This window comes from Artibeus jamaicensis, unplaced genomic scaffold, assembly GCF_021234435.1.
Source record: "Artibeus jamaicensis isolate MK-2021 breed Jamaican fruit bat unplaced genomic scaffold, CSHL_Jam_final contig_1353, whole genome shotgun sequence".
Taxonomy (NCBI): Eukaryota; Metazoa; Chordata; class Mammalia; order Chiroptera; family Phyllostomidae; genus Artibeus; species Artibeus jamaicensis.
In genome coordinates this window covers 20,024-40,874 of record NW_026521270.1, presented here as the reverse complement: position 1 = coordinate 40,874, position 20,851 = coordinate 20,024, and the positions used below count along the sequence as shown (strand labels likewise).

Here is a 20,851-nt window from a genome sequence, read left to right as displayed (position 1 = left end):
GACTCTGGAGTTCAGATTGGGTGCTTTCCGCTGTTTGATGGGTTTCCAGAGCCAGTACTGAAATCTCTGAACTGTTCCTGAAATATATTTGGGATTGCCAATTAAGAGATGAAAATGCAGAAAGATACCAGTGTTCTATTTTGATAATCTCTGTTTTCTGTAATGCTCATTAAAATGGGTTTGGGGCTGGGAGAGGGCTGAAAGGAGGAAGGCCAAGCAGAAGGGTGAGGGGAGGGGAGAGCATGGGAGAGGTGTCTGAGCTGGGATTCAACATGAACTGGTAGAGCTGGGATTCAGATGTGCAGTTAAAGGCTCTGCCCGACCAATTTGGGGACTAAGTTAGTAATCTGTATTTTGAAATGTTAACTGAGTTGTGGCTCTGGTCATTGGGTTGTGCCACTAGTTTGGAAATTTGAGGATGTCCCTGGGGGCTGAGTGGGGAGTTAATGTGAGACACAGCTGGCTCTTTGTGTACCAGGATCCTTGTAGAAGGCTGTAAAGTTTTGTGGTGGTGTTTGGTTTCCCCAACCCCAGCCTTTCTGGGAGAGGTTTGAGAAATCTTTATGAAGCAACAGACAGTGTCAAAGCCAACAAATTGGAATAATGTTCTTCGTCTGTTAGCTCATGCAGGAGTGACATTCAGGTGCTTACTGAGTGCTGCATCATTTCCATGCCAGTTGGTCATGTTCTCTGGGTTAGTAGTTCTGTTATGACATCACAAACGAAAGTCAGCAGTGAGAAAAGCAGAACATAAGCATAGGCATCGTCAGTAAAAGAGGACGATATAGAGGATTAGCACTGAGCCAAGGTAGTCTCTTGTGTGTTTCTAAAGTCACCCTTTAAAAAAAGATTTTGTACCTTTTTACATACATACTAAAATTATGCTTTGGATACTTACCACAAGGTCTATTGTCAAAAGGCTTACCAATCACAAACAATGGGAACAGTCTTTTGTAACTTTTTTTGAGTATCATACGTATATTTTACATGGATAACTGCTTTTTCCATCCTAGAGACATTTTTTCCTATCAGGGACAATTTTTCTCTTTTTGACGCATTCCATATTATTATTGGCACTTGCCAAACATGTCTCCAGTCTTATTTGAGATCATTGTTATCAGAAAATCAGTGTTGCTCATATAGGCCAAATGAGAGGTGACACATCTGGGAAAATTCCAGCTAGGCAGTCCGTAAAAGTCAGGAACAGGAGTACTATATACAGTGACCAATACATGTATACACCAGCTGTGTACTTCTTTGATGCTAAAGAAGGCAGTTTATCTTTTAGGATATTTCTGGAAGCCTAGTACAGACATTTTGTGGGTTTTGGGCACTTCCATCATTTAATTCTGGTTTGGGGATTCACTGTCTTAATGAAATTTAATCCTCTTGTTGATCCAACTCATTTGTGAGGAGCTTTTTAAAACTGGATATTCAGTCCCTCAGGAATAGACTTGAATGTCCAACTTTTTACAAAGGTCCCATTGGCAGTTGTTTGGGAGTTTCATGGAGCCTGTTGTTAACAGTTCTGGTTTCTCATGTACTTGGTGGTCTAACCAGGGATGTGGTCCCATTTCACAGCCATTGGCCTTGATCACCATCTCCATGCTTATGAAGGATGGGAAAGAGCAAAGTGGTTGGCCCAGCAGAAATGTGTACCGTGGTGTGTAAATGTGGGGTTTTGCTCAGGAGGACCCTATTCAACTGCAGAATTCTGCCTGCCTTCCCTTCTGGGGCAAATTGCAGAGAAATCCTGTCTTCATTAACATCAGAATAGGACCTCTCAATTTACAAAATATAAGGCTTTCTTCATTCACCACCTTGTAGTTAATTCTACTGCTGAAAAACAGTGGTGTAATTTATTCATTTATCTGCTCCACACAATAAGGTGTTGTGGGTGGCGATCCATAAGATCTCTTGAATTGATCTTGACTTTTATTACTAATGTAACTTCTGGTGAAAAACTACTCTGTATCTCAAGTCACCAAAACAGACCTTGAAAGGTATTTTCTTTCAGCAATCATCTGAATTTACCTGGGTCTCAGAATCTTCAGAATCATGGATCAGGCAAGTTACGACTTGCCACAATTTAGACTGCTTACACTTAAATAACATCGCTAGTTTAGGAGCAATGCTTTGTTTGGTGCACAGAGGATTATTTGTCATTTTTGTGTTTCTGCATCATAAGCCCTATTTTAAAGAAATTGCAGTGGGCTGGATGGATTTAAACCAAAGAACTAAATTAAAAAGTACTGGGCTTGCTTCAAGCAAATTATTTCAATATTTAAAGTACATTCCTGTGATGTGAATGTATGGAAATGGTGAATATTCTTCTGCTTCTATAGAACCTCTTAGTAGTGCTATGTATAGTCTAAAGGGAAATAACAATTTATATATTTAACATAACTTATCTTTTTTATAACAAAGGTGGTGTTTACTGCTCGATGTCCTAATTTTTTTAAAACTTGAGTTAGAGTATTTTTCATATAGGTTCTTTAAAAAAGTGTTGCTTACTATTCCATCTGGGCTGTGTGCCATTTATTTAATAGGCCAGAGATTTTTGGTCATAAAATATTTTATAATGTTTTCATGTACTTAATTAATGAAGATAAATGTGTATGAAAGACATTTCAGTCAAGCAAGGTGCCTGGTTTTTCAGTTCCTTTTAAGCACATATGCTTTTAGAGTTTAGAGTTTGAGCCACTTAATCAATAGTAAGAAGAATTTCTCCTTGCCTCATTTCCCTCCCCCAGTTTCTCTGTCAGGATGTGGTGGTTGAGGCACCAATGTAAGAAATATCTGTTTATTTAAAAAAATCACTTTTAATACATTCCTAAGTGTATATATTGTTATTTAATAAAAAATTGGGAATTTGTATTGTCACTTAAGATTGGGCATGGTCTTTCTAAATGCTGGTGGTAATACCTGTTCTTTGGCTTCCAAGGATTTCTAAGGTGTGTGTGTGCAAGATGCTCAAGAAGGATAAAGAGCAGTTTGTATTAAAAAATATTTGAGATGGAACCCAATAGTTGGGGATTTTGAGAGCGAGGGTGCTATCCGTGGTGCTGAAACAGACTTCATGCTGGGAAGGCTCTGAAATATTGGAGGACAAGAACACACCTATGTAGATATTTTTACGACCACACCTCTCATCTGCAGCTGAGACTCCTTAATTTTTCTTGAAGTGTCGTATGCCCCAGGGAAAGCTGAGTGCAGAGGCAACATGGGGGCAAGCATTAGCTGCAGCGAGCTGTTCTGATATCTGGAACAAGGAAAGGATCTAAAAATGTGAAGTATGGCTATATTGGCCAATAGAGACTATTTAAACCCTGTCTTGCCATGTTTTTAAAAAATGGATCTATGCTAGTGTAAGAAGATCGTTCTAAATTAATGAAATCATGATGAGAATGTTACAGTTAGAATTTACACCTTATGTTTGGCAGTCATTGTTTAAAGGTTTTAAAAAGATTTTAATTATTCATTTATTTATTTTAAGTATTTTAAAATTGATTATGCTATTATAGTTTTCCCAATTTTTTCTCTTTATCCCTTCTCTTCCCTGCGCCCCACCTTCCAGCATACCCCCCTTAGTTCATGTCCATGGGTTGTACATATAAGTTCTTTGAGTCCTCTGTTTCCTATGCCATTTTTATCTCTCCCTGCCTATTTTATGCCTACTAATTATGCTTCTTCTTCTCTGTACCTTTTCCCCTCTATTACTTTCTTTTCCTTCCCCACTGAAATACCTTCATGTGAGCTCCATTTCTCTGATTCTGTTCCTGTTCTCTTGTTTGCTTAGTTTTTGTTTTTGTTGTTTTTCTTTTCTTTTAGGTTCATTTGTTGACAGTTGTGAGTTTGTTGTCATTTTACTGTTCATATTTTTAATCCTTTTCTTAGATAAGCCCCTTTAACATTTCATATAATAAAGGTTTGGTGATGATGAACTCCTTTAACCTGACCTTATCTGGGAAGCACTTTTTCTGCCTTTCCATTCTAAATGGTAGCTTTGCTGGATAGAGCAATCTTGGATGTAGGTCCTTGCCTTTCATGTCTTGGAATACTTCTTTCCAGCCCTTTCTTGCCCGAAAGTTTTCTTTTGGGAAATCAGCTGATAGTCTTATGGGAACTCCTTTGTGTGTAACTCTCTCCTTTCCTCTTGCTTCTTTTAGGATTCTGTCTTTATTTTTGGGTAACTTAATGATGATGTGCCTTGGTGTGTTCCTCTTTTGGGTACAACTTCCTTGGAACTCTCTGGGCTTCCTTGACTTCCTGAAAGTCTATTACCTTTGCCAGATTGGGGAAGTTTTCCTTCATTATTTGATCAAATAAGTTTTCAATTTCTTGCTGCTGTTCTTCTCCTTCTGGCACCCCTACAGTTCAGATATTGGAATGTTTCAGGTTGTCCCTGAGGTTTGTAAGACTCTCTTCACTTTTTTGAATTCTTGTTTCTTCATTTTGTTCCAATTGGATAGTTATTTTTTTTTTGTCTGTTCCAAATTGTTGCTTTCAGTCCTGGTTTTCTTCCTGTCACTGTTGGTTCCCTGAATATTTTGCTTTATTTCATTTTTGGTATCTTTCATTTGTTTTTTTCATTTTTGGATCAAGCTCAATCAGGTCTGTGAGCATTTTGATTACCAGGGCTTTAAATTCTCCACCAGTTAGGTTGGCGATCTCCTCATTGCTTAGTTCTCTTTCTGAGGTTTTGCTCTGTTCTTTCATTTGGGCCGTATTTCTTTGTCTTGGCACATCTGATAAGTTGTAAGGGGACAGGGCCTTAGGTATTTACCTGGGCAGGGCAACCCTCTTTGCTGCTTTGTGGCTGCCTGTTGGGGAGGGGCCAGAGAGGAAACAGTGCAGTTTGCCTGCAATTCTCTAGCACACTTTCCAAGGGACTCTCGTGTGAGACTGGGAGTTTCTCCCACTGTGGCAATAGCCATAGTCCAGTCTACTCTGAGTTTCAGTTTCCCCTTAAGTAAGCCCCACTTGCACAGCCCAGGACCTCTCCTGCCTGTCAAATCTACTGCCTCACAGTGGTTTTTCTCAGATGCCTGCATGGTCCACCTTACCGGTCTGGTTGTTCTGGTTGATTTTTTGTTTAATTTCTTGGTTGTTAGAGTTCCATGCAGTTTGATTTTCTGGCACTTCTGGTTGTTTATTGATTTTAGATTGGTTGTTATCCTCCTTTTGGTTGTGTGAGGAAGCAAAGGTTTTTTTTACCTCCACCTCCATCTTGGCCAGAATCTTGTACCTATTTATTTACTTTTAGAGAGGGGAAAGGAGGGAGAAAGAGAGGGAGAGAAAAACATCATTGTGCAAGATAAACTGCAATCAGTACTTCTTGCATTTCTCCATCTGGGGATCTGGCCTGTCACTCAGTCATGGGCCCTGACTGGGACTTAAACCTGCAACCTTTGCATTTGTGGGATGATACCCTACAGACTGAGCCATACACCAGTCAGGGCCATTGCTTAAATGTTTTGTATCTACACTTCTGATTATATGTAAATATTTTTAAGTCAGATTTCAGCAAGCATTCAAAAACACAAAACCAGTTTATTGGTTCTACAGGCCTTTCTGGACTCTGTACATGTGAGTCTTCCCAGGGATCTCCTTCCCAACTCCCCATTTCCCCCAAAATACAAGTTCTGGTTTTTGCATGGAATTATACTTCAATTATATAGTAATTGTCCAGAGACACTTTGAGAATGAGAATGTATATGTTTCTGTGGTAAAAACATCTAATATATACTCTTTTGTAAAAATTTAGTAAATCCTCAATGATATTTTCACTAGGATTGATTGAGTCTGAATGAGTAGGAAACCTACTTCAAAATAAGTGTCATTCCAGATGGAGTAGATTATTGTGTTGTGTTCAAGTACACTTAACATTTTGGTGTCAGCCAAAGTTTATATTTAGTAAATATACTAGTAAGTACCTTTTGGGTCAGAGTGCATTTATTATGGCACAGCTGGAACATTAATAGTGCCTTGAAATTTTAAAAAGTACTGAATGTTTTTGTTTGTTTAATCTAAGCCTTGAAGGTAAAAACCATGGGATTTCTTTGTTTTCTTTAAAGCTGGAGATACTGATGACCCACCAAGAATTACTCAAAATCCTATTATCAATGGGAATCTAACCATGAGTGATGGGCACAAGAACACAGAAGATATGGAGGATGGTAAGTACCTGTGGGTTGCTTACTTTGCTTGGGCAAAAATTCTGTCAGAAACACAAATAGGTGTGATGTACATTTCTTCCTCACATACTTCTGAGTTTCTTACAAGCAGCTAGTTTTTAAGGAGGTTGTACCTGAGGAAAAATTAGGCTGTTTTGTTGTTGAATTTCAGGATTACTCAAATTTCAAGGTGAGTCTGTTGCCCCCAGCCTAGGTGAGGAGGTTTAAATATAGGAGTTTATAATAGATGGTTGTTTACTCAGGCGTGTAATTTTCCTGCCACTGTAAGTACCCAGAATGAATACACATTACTCTCCTTTTCCTTCTTATTTCCAGCCAGATACTTACTAGACATTGGAACTTGGCTTTCCATTGCCTTCTGGTAGTGTGTATATCAGTTGTCTGTCCCCCACTCCCATTAGATATGAAATCAGACCAAGCTTTGGGCTTCATTCTCCCACACTAACTTTTGGTCTATACCTTCTATGCAAAAAAATGTGCATATGTACATGCATGGCCATTTTGTGCCTATGGAATCACTTTGTTTTGAGGCAGTTTCTTCCTTGTAATTTATTGGATTGTGTGACCTGTACATTAGCAATATCAAAATCATGAGCAGGTAGCAGCCAGTAGTCACTTTATTCAGCCCCTGGAATCTTGCAGTGTAATATGAAACCATGTTCTGTCAAAAGCATGTCCATCAATCCTCATGAGAGTTTGTTGTCCTTTCACTGTTCATGTTCCTTTAACTTCTTTTTCTTAGATAAGTCCCTTTAACATTTCATATAACAAGAGCTTGGTGATGATGAACTCCTTGAATTTGATCTTATCTGAGAAGCACCTTATCTGTCCTTCCATTCTAATTGAAAGTTTTGCTGGATAGAGCAATCTTGGTTGTAGGTCTTTAGATTTTATGACTTGGAATACCTCTTTCCAGCCCCTTCTTGCCTGTAAGGTCTCTTTTGAGAAATTCGCTGACAGTCTGATGGGGACTCCTTTGTAGGTGACTGTCCCCTTAGCTCTTGCTGCTTCTAGGATTCTCTCCTTCATTTTAATTTTGGCTAATATAATGATGATGTGCCTTGGTGTGTTCCTTCTTGGGTCCAACTTCTTTGGGACTCTCTGAGCTTCCTGGACTTCCTGGAGGTCTATTTCCTTTGCCAGATTGGGGAAATTCTCCTTTATTATTTGTTCAAATAAGTTTTCCACTGGTGGCTGTGCCTTTCCCCCTTCTGGTACCCCTATAATTTGGATGTTGGAGTGTTTAAAGATGTCCTGGAGGTTCCTAAGACTCTCCTCATTTCTTTGAATTCTTGCTTCTTGACTCTTTTCTGTTTGGCCATTATTTGCTTTCTTCTGGTCCACTCCATTGATTTGAGTCCCAGTTTCCTTTTCATTGCTGTTGGTGTCCTGTGCAATTCCATTCATTTCAATTAGTCTCACCTTCATATATTTGTCTAATTTGTGGCTACAATCAACCAGTTCTGTGAGAATCCTGATGACCAGTGTTTTAAACTGTGCGTCTGAGAGTTTTGCTATTTCTTCATGGCTTAGATCTATGGGCTCTGGGGCTTTGAGATCTTCTTGCGCCATTTTTGGTCTGTTCGTGCCCTTTAAGTGTGAGAAGCGGCACCTTGGACTCCCAGGTCGCTGGGTTCTGACGCTGTATGTGGGGGCGTGGTCAGAGCGGGGAAATGGCGGGCTTTGAGTTCTTGAGCCATGTTTTGGTCTGTTTGAGCCCCTTACATATGAGGAACGGAGCTTTAAATGTTCACCAGGGCGGGGCTACCCAGGTCGCTGGGTTGTGATGCTGTAAGTGGGGCTGGGGTCAAAGAGGGGAAATAGCCGTCCCCTCTGCTGCTTCCTGCTGCTGGGGCCTGCACAGTCTGTCTCACTTCCTGCTTCTTCTCTGGTTTATCTGCGCGCGAATGTGTGACTGGGGTCAACCTGCCACCTTGCACCCTCACTGAGTCCACCCGTTGCTACCCCACACCTGGGATCTGCCCTCAGCTGCCTGAGGGCCTAGGTCAGGGGATCTTTCCTGCCCAACTCAGCTTGCTGCTGGCTCCACCCCTCTTACTGGTCTGGCTGAAGGGTTCATTGTTGTCGGACTTCTGTATAGTTCAATTTTCTGTGTTTTGGCTGCATTTTTTGTTACTAAAACTTTGTTGTCTTTAAACTTGCTTGTGCAAGAAGGCACAATGTTTCCACCTACACCTCCATCTTGGTGGAAGTCCCAGGCCTTTTTTTTTTAATGTTTTAATTTTTTACTTTTAGAGATAGGGGAAAGGAGGGAGAATGTGTCAATTTTTATCTATATAAAATAATCCTTTGAAGATCTGAATGTGTCTAAAAACAAAATAGAATTAGAAGAGAGGCAGGACTTTACTATGTTGAACTCTTTAGATCCCAGTAGTTAGTGTCCTGGGGTGATTTTCACTTGGTTCCTTTTACTTCTTCAATTACTGTAAAACAGATCAATTTTATTGAGGTCTGTGTTTGGCAGAGTGTTAGAGTAGCACTCTACAAATCATAGGGAGGGTCATTGTGCTTAGTGTTCATGAACCTCGGGCATTGAAATGCTTCTGGCCACCTTGTAAAACAAAGTGGTAGATAAGATGAGCCATTTAACCTTAGCAAACCTCAGTTCCCTCATCTATAAATTGGGAATTAAGTAATAGCTTTCCTTCCCTACTTTGTAGGATTTAAATGCCACTCAGATGTGATCTGTGTATCTATGAAAAAGTGGCCTGTTTTTTTGCTAAACCATTCTAGGCACCATTCTCTTGAGCAAGTTTCATGTCTTCTCAGTGGACTTTTATTTTACCCCAAAGGGATTAGGGTTGCCCGTCACTGGGAGAGGCTCAAATACAGAATGCACCTCTTAGTTGTGACTCAGTCCCTGCTCAGTTGCTCTCCTTTCAGAGGGCTTCTTTGTAAACTGCCAAGCAGTGTTACATGTAGAAAAAAAAATTAGGAATGAAGAAATACTTTTCAAGAAGGTAAAAACACTGTCACACATTCTTTGGGATTTTCTTTCTTTGGTGAAGAATATTGTCCTCTCATGAGGACTGATGGACATGTTTTCCTAAGAACAAATTCAGTTAGTCACAAATAAGCGGTTTGTGTATGCTTAGATGTCTGCAGCCTGAGCACTCGGCCATCTCCTTGGAGATTGAAGGATGAAGGAAGGGAGTGTGCTCTTGACATGCTCTTCTTTCCCTAAGGCTCCAGTCTCATTGGTACCTCAGGAGCCTGTGGGAATGGATGTGAAAATAGCACCTGATTCTTAAAAAGCCTTCCAAGCTCCTGCTATTCTGTAGACCAATTTGTATCTCCTCAGGGGTGGCCCTTGGTTTCCTGCCTGTCTGTGAACTGTTCCCATTCTGCAAAGAGATAGATATAGAAAGCTGTGGCAGTTTTATGATGTTTTATTAGGAAGTGCTGGCAGTGACAGATTGGCATGGTGGCCTTGGAAGGACTACTTCTTCACGTGAGGAGTCTGAGAAGCATCACTGTGTACACTGCTGGGTTTGTCAAAGCTAACTGGGGCCTGTGTCACTTAAATGAATAGCCACCACGAGTAAAAGGTAGAAATCTGAAGTGTGTGACATTAGTTAAAAGTCCACTAAGAGGCCCTATATCAACACTTTGCTTTTTATTGGGGAAAACCACAATTCCTTTAATTGGCCTTCAGTTTCATTTCAGTAATAAAAAAATAGCTTCTTTTTGTATTTTAAAAGTTATTTTTTCCCTAGCTGGTGTGGCTCAGTGGATTGAGTTCTGGCCTGCAAACTGAAAGGTCACTGGTTAAATTCCTAGGCAGGGCACATGCCTGAGTTTTGGGCCAGGTCCCCAGTTGGAGGTGTGCAAGAGGCAATTGATTGTTGCACCTTTCACAAGTGGATGTGTCTCTCCTTCTCTTTCTCCCTCCCTTCCCCTCTCTGTAAAAACTAAAAAAAAAAAAAAAAAAAAAGTTATTCTCCCAGGGAGTCCAGGCTGGTGTTTCACAATAATTGTGAACTAAGATGCTAACTTTTATTTTTAGGCTAACTTTATAGCAGTGTTTTTTGGCTGTAAACAGCACTGCTCTTCCTTGGGTTTGGCCATTTCCCACTCCCCCCAGAGGGCCTCCTTTGTTATTGCAAGTTCAGCGCCCCCTTCTTTTTTTCCCTCCAGCTCAGCCCATTTCTGAAACTTTTTTCCTTTCATCTACAAGTCCTGTTCTTGAACAAATGTTACATGTTTCATCCCTTCTCTCCACAGCCCCTCCATGCACTGAGGATTATGTGGGAATTAAGATAGGGTAGAACAGATGTTCTCATCACGCAGAACTCTTAGATCGAGGAGGGAAGGCAGGTGTGTGTTGTTAGCCTTCTGAGTTTGGGGTTTCATTCACACTGAAAGTGTATGTCATTGTATTGCTTTAGGTTATTTAGTAACTTGGAACTCTTACTATCATTTTCCCAGGGATCTGGGTTTTAGCAGCTAGGTTGGGGTTGTGTAGAATAGTTCATCCCCGCTTGTCCGTGCTTTCAGGCCTCTTTTCCTAGAGCACAGGCTCTGATTGTCAACCTGTTTTCTTGCAGACACGAGTTGGCGCTCTGAGGCAACCTTTCAGTTCACTGTCGAGCGCTTCAGCACACTAAGTGAGCCGGTCTTTAGCCCTCCGTGTTTTGTGCGAAATCTATCATGGAAGATTCTGGTGATGCCACGCTTTTATCCAGACAAACCACACCAAAAAAGCGTAGGATTATTTCTCCAGTGCAATGCTGAAGCTGATTTTGTGTAAGTTTAAATGATGCAACTACAAATCATCAAGTAGTTTAGTACACTGGAAGTCAAATATGATTGGCCTTTTTGTATTTTGAAATTTTTTGGAATTTTCTTACTGATGTACATAGCTCTTTGATTTTAAATTAGACTCAACACATTCCCCTCTTTAGAACTCACTGGTAAGTACTATATCCAAACTAGAAAAGATGTATATTTTTTCTTGCAAATAATAAAAGTTTGGGTTTAGGGCTTTCTGACAAGATGGAGGCAAAGGCAGACATGGCTCACCTCTTCACACAACCACATCAAAATTACAACTAAAATATAGAACAACCATTACTCAGGAACATCTGAAATTGAGATGAATGGAAGTCTGACAACTACAGAATTAAAGAAACCACATCCATTCAGACTGGGAGAAGGGTTACAGCCATGAAGCAGGCTGGCCACACACCCATGTGGATAAAAATTTGGGATGGATATCTCAGGAGCAAGAAGTCACACCCCCACACCAGGCCCCCCAGCCCAGGATTCCAGTGCCAGGAAGATAAGTCCCCACAACTTCTGGCTGCAAAAACCAGTGGGCATTGAGTTGGTGGAGGAGGCTGCTGGAGCCCTAAGCAGTTTCTTTTAGGGAACCCACAAATGGACTCATTTACTCAGACTGGCTTCCTCTGAGCTCCAGCACTGGGGAGGCAGCTTGAAAGACACCAGTGCTATCCAGAGAGAGACTAAAGTGTCTGATTCAGAGCAAGCAGAGGCCATTGTCCCTTTGCTGAGCCCTCAACCCACAGAGTTTATAGGCTGGTGCCATATCTGAGACTCCATTGACTTGGCTAACACTGTATGATACACCTTGGAGATCCACAAAGACTCTACATAAAAATAGCTGGTCTTGGCTCCTAAATCCTATCAAACAAGCAACAGCTGGTTTCAGTGAGCCATAGCAGCAGCCAGATTAGATCCCCAGCTTGGTTTTCCCTGGGAACTCCAAACTGAGCATAAGTAGTAGCCATCTCAGATTGCTTTACAGCCCAGCAGGGTGGCCCCAGGCAGAACACAGGAAGGTGTTGACCTTGAACTGCACTCCACAGGAAACCTTAGGGCCAGTGTACCCAGTGGATAGGCACAGACCACATCAGAGCACCATCACCCTGCCCCTGCACAGCTGATCCTCCATGGAGGGCAGAGATTGGAGAACAGTGATCACAGCTGATCCTTGCAGCGGACTGGCCTGGGTAAATCCCTCCAGTGGGTCTGCTAACAGCAACCAAGGCTCAAGTACAAGAGGAGGGTGTACTCAGTCCTCAAGAAGGGTGCACCTTGAGTACCCAGCTTGTGTGGTAGGGGAAGCTATGCCACTAGACCCTACAGAACACCTATGACCTTAAGCCATACTACCAAGACATGGAAACAAAGCAGCTCTACCTAGTGCATAGAGACAAACACGGGGAGGCTACCAAAAGAAGGAGACAAGGAAATATGGCCCAAATGATAGAACAGATCAAAACTCCAGAAAAAGAGCTAAATGAAATGGTGATAAGCAATCTATTAGATGCAGAGTTCAAAACAGTGATTATAAGGATGCTCAAGGAACTTAGTGAGGACCTCAGCAGCACAAAAAAGACCCAGTGAGGAGACTTCTGGCCAAGATGGAGGTGTAGGTAGACAAACTCTGCCTCCTTGCACAACCAAAATTAAGGACAACAAAAATTTAGAAACAAAAAAAAAGCCATATCTGACAGAAAATTGAACTGTACAGAGGTCCAACAATCATTCATCCAGACTGGTAAGAAGAGCAGAGTTGGTGGCTGGTAGAGAGGGGTTATGGCAGGAAAAAGTGGTGATTGGTGGTCCCAGGCATGCAGGTGGTGGCTGGCAGACTCCAGGTGCAGGTTGGCAACAGGCAGACCCAGTGAGGCGTGCAAGGCTGCTGGCTGACCACAAACACACATTTGCACGCAGATAAACCAAGCGATAATGGGGAGTGAGACAGACTGCACAACCCAGGGCCCCAGTGTCAGGAAATAAAGCCTAAAAGCACCATTTGAAAACACTTGTGGGAGTTGAGGTGCCAGGGAGACTTCCAGCCTCACAGGAGAGTTTGCTGGAGAGACCCACAGGGTCCTAGAATGTATACAAGCCTACCCACCCAGGAACCAGCACCAGAAGGACCCAATTTGCTTGTGGGGAGCAGCAGAAGGAACTGAAATACGAGAGGGGAGCAAGTGCTATTGTTTCCTCTCTGACCCCACCCCCAACCCGACATAAAGCATCGCAATCCAGCTACTGGGTTGCCCTGCCCTGGTGAACACCTAAGGCTCCACCCCTCAGTACATAACAGGTGAGACCAGACTCTCTCCCCAAAATGGCTCAAACAGAAGAACAAATCAAAGCCCCAGAGCCAATACTTTTAAGTGACCAAGAGATAGCCAACCTTTCAGATACACAGTTCAAAGCACTGGTGAACAGGATGCTCACTGAACTGGTTGATTTTTGTCACAAATTAGATGAAAAAATGAAGGCTACACTAAATGAAATGAAGGAAAATGCACAGGGAACCAATAGTGATGGAAAGGAAACTGGGACTCAAATAAATGGAGTGGACCAGAAGGAAGAAAGAAACAACCAAAGAGAAAAGAATGAAGAAACAAGAATTGAAAAAAATGAGGAGAGGCTTAGGAACCTCCAGGACATCTTTAAATGTTCCACCAGCCAAATTATAGGGGTACCAGAAGGGGAAGAGGAAGAGCAACAAATGGAAAACTTATTTGAACAAATAATAAAGGAGAACTTCCCCAATCTGGCAAAGGAAATAGACTTCCAGGAAGTCCAGGAAGCTCAGAGAGTCCCAAAGAAAGTGGACCCAAGAAGGAACACACCAAGGCACATCATAATTACATTAGCCAAGATTAAAATGAAGGAGAGAATCCTAGAAGCAGCAAGAGCTAAGGGGGCAGTCACCTACAAAGGAGTCCCCATCAGACTGTCAGCGAATTTCTCAAAAGAGACCTTACAGGCAAGAAGGGGCTGGAAAGAAGTATTTCAAGTCATGAAAGGCAAGGACCTACATCCAAGATTGCTCTATCCAGCAAAGCTACCATTTAGAATGGAAGGGCAGATAAAGCGCTTCTCAGATAAGATCAAGTTCAAGGAGTTCATCATCACCAAGCCCTTGTTATATGAAATATTAAAGGAACTTATCTAAGAAAAAGAAGATAAAAAACATGGGCAGTGAAAGGACAGCAGACTCACAATTATTAACAACCACACCTAAAACAAAAACAAACTAAGCTAACAACTAGAACAGGAACAGAACCACGGAAATAAAGATCACATGGAGGGACAGCAACAAGGGAGTGGGAGAAGGAGAGAGGAGGAAAAGTTACAGAGAATAAGTAGCATAGACAGTAGGTAGAAAATAGACGGGGAGGGCAAGAATAGTGTGGGAAAGGTAGAAGCTAAAGAACTTATTACACATGGACATGAACTAAAGGGAGGGAATGTGGGTGGGAGGGGGTGCAAAGGGTGGAGGGGAATAAAGGGCGGGGGGGAATGAGACAACTATAATAGCATAATCAATAAAATATATTTTAAAAAGACAGTGAGAAATGAAGGATACACTAATTGAAGTAAAGAACAATTTACTATTTGAAGTAAAGAACAATTTATATGGAAACAACAGTTGAATGGATGAAGCTGAGAGTTACGCCAATGATTTGGAACATAAGGAAGCAAAAACAACCACACAGAACAACAAGAAGAAAAAAGAACCCAAATAAATGAGGATGGTATAAATAGCCTATGAGACAAGTTTAAAAGGTCTAACAATTTCCTCATGGGGTATCAGAAGGAAAAGAGAAAGAGTAAGAAATTGGAACTCTACTTGAAAAAATAGTGAAAGAAAAGTTCCATAATTTGGTGAAGGAAATAGACATACAAGTCCAGAGAGCACAGAGTCCCAACTATCATAGATGCAAAGAGATGCACTCAAAGACACATCATTATTCAAAGGTCAAAGGTTAAAGATAAAGAGAGACTCTTAAAAGCAAGAGAAAAATTAGTTATTGGAAGGTTGCCAGATTGGAGGGATGCAAGGGAGAATGGGTAAAGAGGTGAGATTAAGAAGTACAAATAGGTAGTTACAGAATAGTTATGGGGATGTAAAGTATAGTGTAGGAAAAGGAGTAGCCAAAGAATTTATACACCTGACCCATGGACGTGAACAATGATAGGGGGATAGCCTGAGGGAGTTGGGGTACTAAGTAGAGGGGCAAATGGGGAAAAATCAGAACAACTGTAACAGCATAATCAATAAAATATAGTAAAAAACCCTAAAGTTTGTAGGAACATGAAATCAAGACTCAGTAGACTAGTCAGCCCATGAGGCTGACTACTGGTTTACCAAGCTTAATTCTTATTCACCAGTAACTCTCCAAGGGGAAAATTGTAGTTAAGGAAAGTTCTTTAAAAAATTTAAGTATATTTTATTGGTTATACTGTTATAGGTGTCCCACTTTTTTCCCCCTTCTCTTTATCTCCCTCCTCCCTGCCCTGCCCTCCTCACCCTCTAGTATCCCCCTGCCCCCACCCCTTAGTTCATGTCCATGAGTCATACATATAAGTTCGTTGGCATCTCCATTTCCTATACTATTTTAACTCCCCCCTGACTATTTTGTGTCTACCTATTCTGCTTCTTATTACCCATACATATTCCCCCATTGTCTTCCTCTCCCTCCCCTCTGATAACCTTCCATTTCTGCAATCTCCATTTCTGCAATTCTGTTCCTGTTCTAATTTGCTTAGTTTTTGTTTTTTAGGTTCAGTTGTTGTTAGCTGAGGGTTTGTTGTTATTTAACTCTTCATAGTTTTTGATCTTCTATTTCTTAGATAAGTCCTTTTAACATTTCATATAATAAGGGCTTGGCGGTGGTGAACTCCTTTAGTGGTGGCCATATATCTTTGTGCGCACCTGTTACTGTAAGGGGCAGAGCCTTAGATATTCACTAGGGCAGGTCAATCCTCTTTGCTGTGTTGTGGTACTGTCTCCACAGATGCTCAGAGAAGGAACAATGCTGCTTGCTCTGCCCTTGTCCCACTTTCTATCACTTCCTTCACTTCCCGTAAGCAGTTTGTGCCCCAGAGGACACTAGCTCTAGCTATTCTGTCAAAGCTTTAGGAAGTACTACTCATTTTATGTTTCTTACTGGAAGTTTTAAGAAGTGCCAAGCCCCTTTTATAATGCAGTTAGGACTGTATGTAGGTTAAGATATTTTTCCCCCTATGGTCAAATTATGGTCTGATCTGATGAGTATTGAGCGAGATTTTAGTCTTAATAGCCACAGTCTGAACAGTAGTTTGGAAACAGTGAGTAGTTCACATCCAGCATAAGAACACTGAGCAAGTGGAAGTGCCGATGCGCTGGCACTGCTCTTTTCGGCGTTTCAGTGAGTTTGCAGCATTGTGAACCTTTCAGTGGACTTTTAAAGTGGCATAGCTTTTGGTTTTTAAACACTGATCCGGAGGCCCTTTGTGATCTGCCCCAAACGTGACGGACTCCATCTATGGTTCTGTCACTTGTGGTTGTGATTCAGCACCACGCTCAGAGTTTGTCAGGGGCCCCCTGCTACAAACCTGCCCACAGGCCTGAGTCAGAGGTGCTCTTGAGAAACTGACAGTACCTGTAAAGGTACCAGGGGCAGGAGTGACACCGACAAGTGACACCTGCATTAGTAGAACCTAGAGCTTCAAGTCTATTTTAAAAAAGCATTATCATCATTCTTGTTTTCCTATTCTTTTAAAATGCTATCCCAAAAATTGTAACTTGACCCCAAAACTATAGTCTCTTATAAAATTTCAACATGTATTTTAAAGATAGCAATAAAAAAATGTGACTTTAACTTTTGAAAAATTACAAAATAAATAAAGCCAAGAGTTAAACCAATAGGTAAGGGCACCTCAATCCTTCTTAGCCTTTTCTCCCCTCTAGGTAAATATGGTTGCCAACCACCCACCCTCCCCACACACAAACAAGATAAATATGGGAATTTTTGTGTGCTGTGTTTTTAAAAATATATAAACATCAATGAAATATTTCACCTAAGGCTTAGATTGTTTTCTTTAAACAGGTCATGGTCTTGTCATGCACAAGCAGCGCTAAAGATAATAAATTACAGAGATGAGGAGAAGTCATACAGTCGTCGTATTAGTCATTTATTCTTCCACAAAGAAGATGATTGGGGATTTTCCAATTTTATGGACTGGAGTGTAAGTAACAGTGAGTTTAGACTGAGTAATAATCTGAGCAATATTGTATTCCCCTACATCTTACATTATTCATAGCCTGCTATTTACTAATTTATTTATTCATTTATTATTGATTTTGGAGCGAAAGAGAACAGGGGAGAGTCATCAGTTTGTTGTTATACTTATTTATACACTCATTGGTTGATTTTTATATGTATCCTGACTAAATATTGACCATGCAACATTGTTATACTACAGTGACACTCTAAGCACCTGAGCTACCTTGCCAGGGCACCTTCATTCATTTTAGAATCAAAGTGTTTGTTTTATAAGTTGGGCAGCTGTCTATGTGTTTCCTTCCTACCTGACCTTTTTTGAGCCAGCAGGACTAAAGTCTCAACATTTTGTCAAACATTGTAAGCTAGTCAATAGCATCATTCCTGATAGGTATACACTTCCTTTAAAAGCAATAATATCAGTTGGGATCCTTCCATAAGTCAGACACGGTGCAGGGTGGCTTCACGAAGCTTCATGAATTCTCAAGTCAGTTCATGTTGGCTGTTTTGGCAGAGGTGGAAACGTGCTTAGGAACGTCCTGCTCGGTCTCCTACCATGGGTTCTGTGGAACCTCCCCCGCCCTGCTGCAATGAGCGTGCCCTCATCCCTCATTTTCCATGCCATGGCCTGGCACTCCCAGTGCCTCTGGGATGCCACTTCTTTTTTTTTTTTTTTTAATTTTATTTAGTTATTTTTCAAGTACAGTTTTTTGTCTATTTTTCCCATCCCAGCCTCCCCCGCCCCTTGCTCCCCACCTCCCTCTCTTTTCCACCCCCCTTAGTTCTCGTCCCTGTGTCCTTCCTATTTGTTCCTCCAAATCCCTCCCCCTTTTTCCCCTTAACTTCCCTTCCTTCTCCCCTCTGGTCACTATCCCCTTGTTCTCTATTTCAGTGTCTTTGTTTTTTTTTTCTGCTTGCTTGTTTGTTTTGTTGTTTAGCTTCCTGTTAAAGGTGAGATCATATGGTATTTGTCTTTCAGCACCTGGCCTATTTCACTCAGCATAATGCTTTCCAGTTCCATCCATGTTGTTGCAAAAGGTAGTAGCTCCTTCTTTCTCTCTGCAGCATAGAATTCCATTGTGTGTATCTACCACAATTTTTGGATCCATTCATTTACTGATGGGCACCTAGGTTGCTTCCAAGTCTTGGCTATTGTAAATTGTGCTGCTATGAACATTGTGGTGCATAGGTTCTTTGATATTGATGTTTTAGGATTCTTAGGATATAATCCCAGCAGTGGAATTGCTGGGTCAAAAGGCAGGTCGATTTTTATTTTTCTGAGAAAATTCCATACTGTTTTCCATAATGGTTGTACCAGTCTGCAATCCCACCAACAGTGACCTAAGGACCCCTTTTCCCCACAACCTCTCCAACATTTGTTGTTTGTTGCTTTGTTTATGACAGCCATCCTGACTGGTGTAAAGTGGTATCAAATTGTGGTTTTAATTTGCATCTCTCTGATAGCTAACGATATTGAGCATCTCTTCATGTGTCTCTGAATGTTCTGTATGTCCTCCTTGGAGAAGTGTTTATTCAAGTCCTTTTCCCATTTTTTAATTGGGTTGGGTGTCTTCTTAGAGTGGAGTCGTGTAAGTTCTTTGTATATTTTGGAGATTAAACCTTTGTCTGAGGTATCATTGGCAAATATGTTTTCCCATACAGTTGGTTGTCTTGCTAATTTAATACTGTTTTCTTTAGCCGTGCAGAAGCTTTTTATTTTGATGAGATCCCATTTGTTTATTCTTTCCTTTACATTGCTTACTCTAGGGGACATATCAGTAAAGAAGTTGCTGCGTGAAATATCTGAGATTTTCTTGCCAATGTTCTCCTCTAGGACTTTAATGGTGTCACGACTTACATTTAAGTCTTTTATCTACCGTGAATTTATTTTGGTGTATGGTGTAAGTCTGTGCTCAAGTTTCATTTTTTTTGCATGTAGCTGTCCAGTTCTCCCAACACCATTTGTTGAAGAGGCTATCTTTACTCCATTTTATGTTACTGCCCCCTTTGTCAAATATTAATTGACTGTAGAGAGTTGGGTTGATTTCTGGGCTCTCTGTTCTGTTCCATTGGTCTATGTGCCTGTTTTTATGCCAGTACCAGGCTGTTTTGATTACAGTGGCCTTGTAATACAGTTTGATATCAGGTATTGTGATCCCCCCTACTTTGTTCTTCTTTCTCAAAAGAGCAGCTGCTATTCGGGCTCGTTTATGGTTCCGTATAAATTTTTGAAGTGTTTGTTCTATGTCTGTGAAATATGCCATTGGTACTTTAATAGGTATTGCATTGAATCTGTATATTGCTTTGGGTAGTATGGACATTTTGATGATGTTAATTCTTCCAATCCATGAACAAGGTATATGTTTCCATTTGTTTGTGTCTTCCTTGATTTCGTTTTTCAGGGCTGTGTAGTTTTCTGCATACAGGTTTTTTACCTCCTTAGTTAGGTTTATTCCCAGATATTTTATTTTTCTTTTTGCTATATCAAATGGGATTTTTTTCTTTATTTCTGCTTCTGCTGATTCACTGTTGGTATACAAAAATGCCTTTGATTTCTGGATATTGACTTTGTAACCTGCTGTTTTGCCAAATTCATTAATTAGTTTGAGCAGTTTTTGGGTAGAGTCTATAGGATTTTCCATGTACACTATCATGTCATCTGCAAACAGTAACAGTTTTGCTTCCTCCTTTCCTATTTGGATGCCTTTTATTTCCTTTTCTTGCCTGATCACTGTGGCTGAAACTTCCAATACTATATTGAATAGAAGTGGTGAAAGTGGACAACCTTGTCTTGTTCCTGATCTTAGTGGAAAAGCTTTAGTTTTTGCCCATTGAGTATGATATTGGCTGTAGGTCTCTCATATATGGCCTTTATTATTTTGAGAAATGCTCCCTGTATTCCTACTTTGCTGAGTGTTTTTATCATAAATGGGTGTTGTACCTTATCTAAAGCTTTTTCCGCATCTATTGATATGATCGTGTGGTTTTTGTCTTTGCTTTTGTTTATGTGATGTATTACATTTACTGATTTGCGAATATTGAACCATCCTTGCATCCCTGGGATGAATCCCACTTGATCATGGTGTATGATCTTATTGATATATTGTTGGATGCGATTTGCCAATATTTTGTTGAGGATTTTAGCATCTATGTTCTTCAGCAATATTGGCCCGAAGTTTTCTTTCTTTGTTGTGTCTCTATCTGGTTTTGGAATTAAGATGCTGCTGGCTTCATAAAAAGAATTTGGGAGTTTTCCATCCTTCTGGATTTTTTGAAATAGTCTGTGAAGAATAGGGGTTAGCTCTTCCTTAAATGCTTTGTAGAATTCTCCTGTGAACCCATCTTGTCCAGGGCTTTTGTGTGATGGGAGTTTTTTGATTACTGCTTCAATTTTATTTGCTGTTATTGGTGTATTTAGATTTTCTGCTTCTTTTTCACTGAGTTTTGGAAGATTGTATTTTTCTAGAAACGTGTCCATTTCCCCTAGGTTTTCAAATTTCTTGGCATACAGTTCTTCATAGTAATTTCTTACAATCCCTTCTATTTCTGTGGTATCAGTTGTAATCTCTCCTTTTTCATTTCTGATTCTGTTTATTT

The 20,851-nt window shown here is 40.7% G+C and overlaps 1 protein-coding gene across 2 annotated transcripts in view; it reads left to right on the top strand.

Moving 5' to 3' along the window:
- LOC119041362 (ubiquitin carboxyl-terminal hydrolase 7-like) overlaps positions 1–20,851 on the top strand; it is an 85,306-nt gene that overhangs the window by 46,301 nt on the left and 18,154 nt on the right. For both annotated transcript variants that reach the window (XM_037134585.2, XM_053667343.1), the window contains exons 2-4: positions 6,078–6,179; positions 10,766–10,964; positions 17,081–17,219. In XM_037134585.2, the coding sequence (XP_036990480.2) occupies positions 6,140–6,179; positions 10,766–10,964; positions 17,081–17,219 (378 nt within the window). In that variant the 5' untranslated portion in view covers positions 6,078–6,139. The remainder of the gene's footprint in view (positions 1–6,077; positions 6,180–10,765; positions 10,965–17,080; positions 17,220–20,851) is intronic.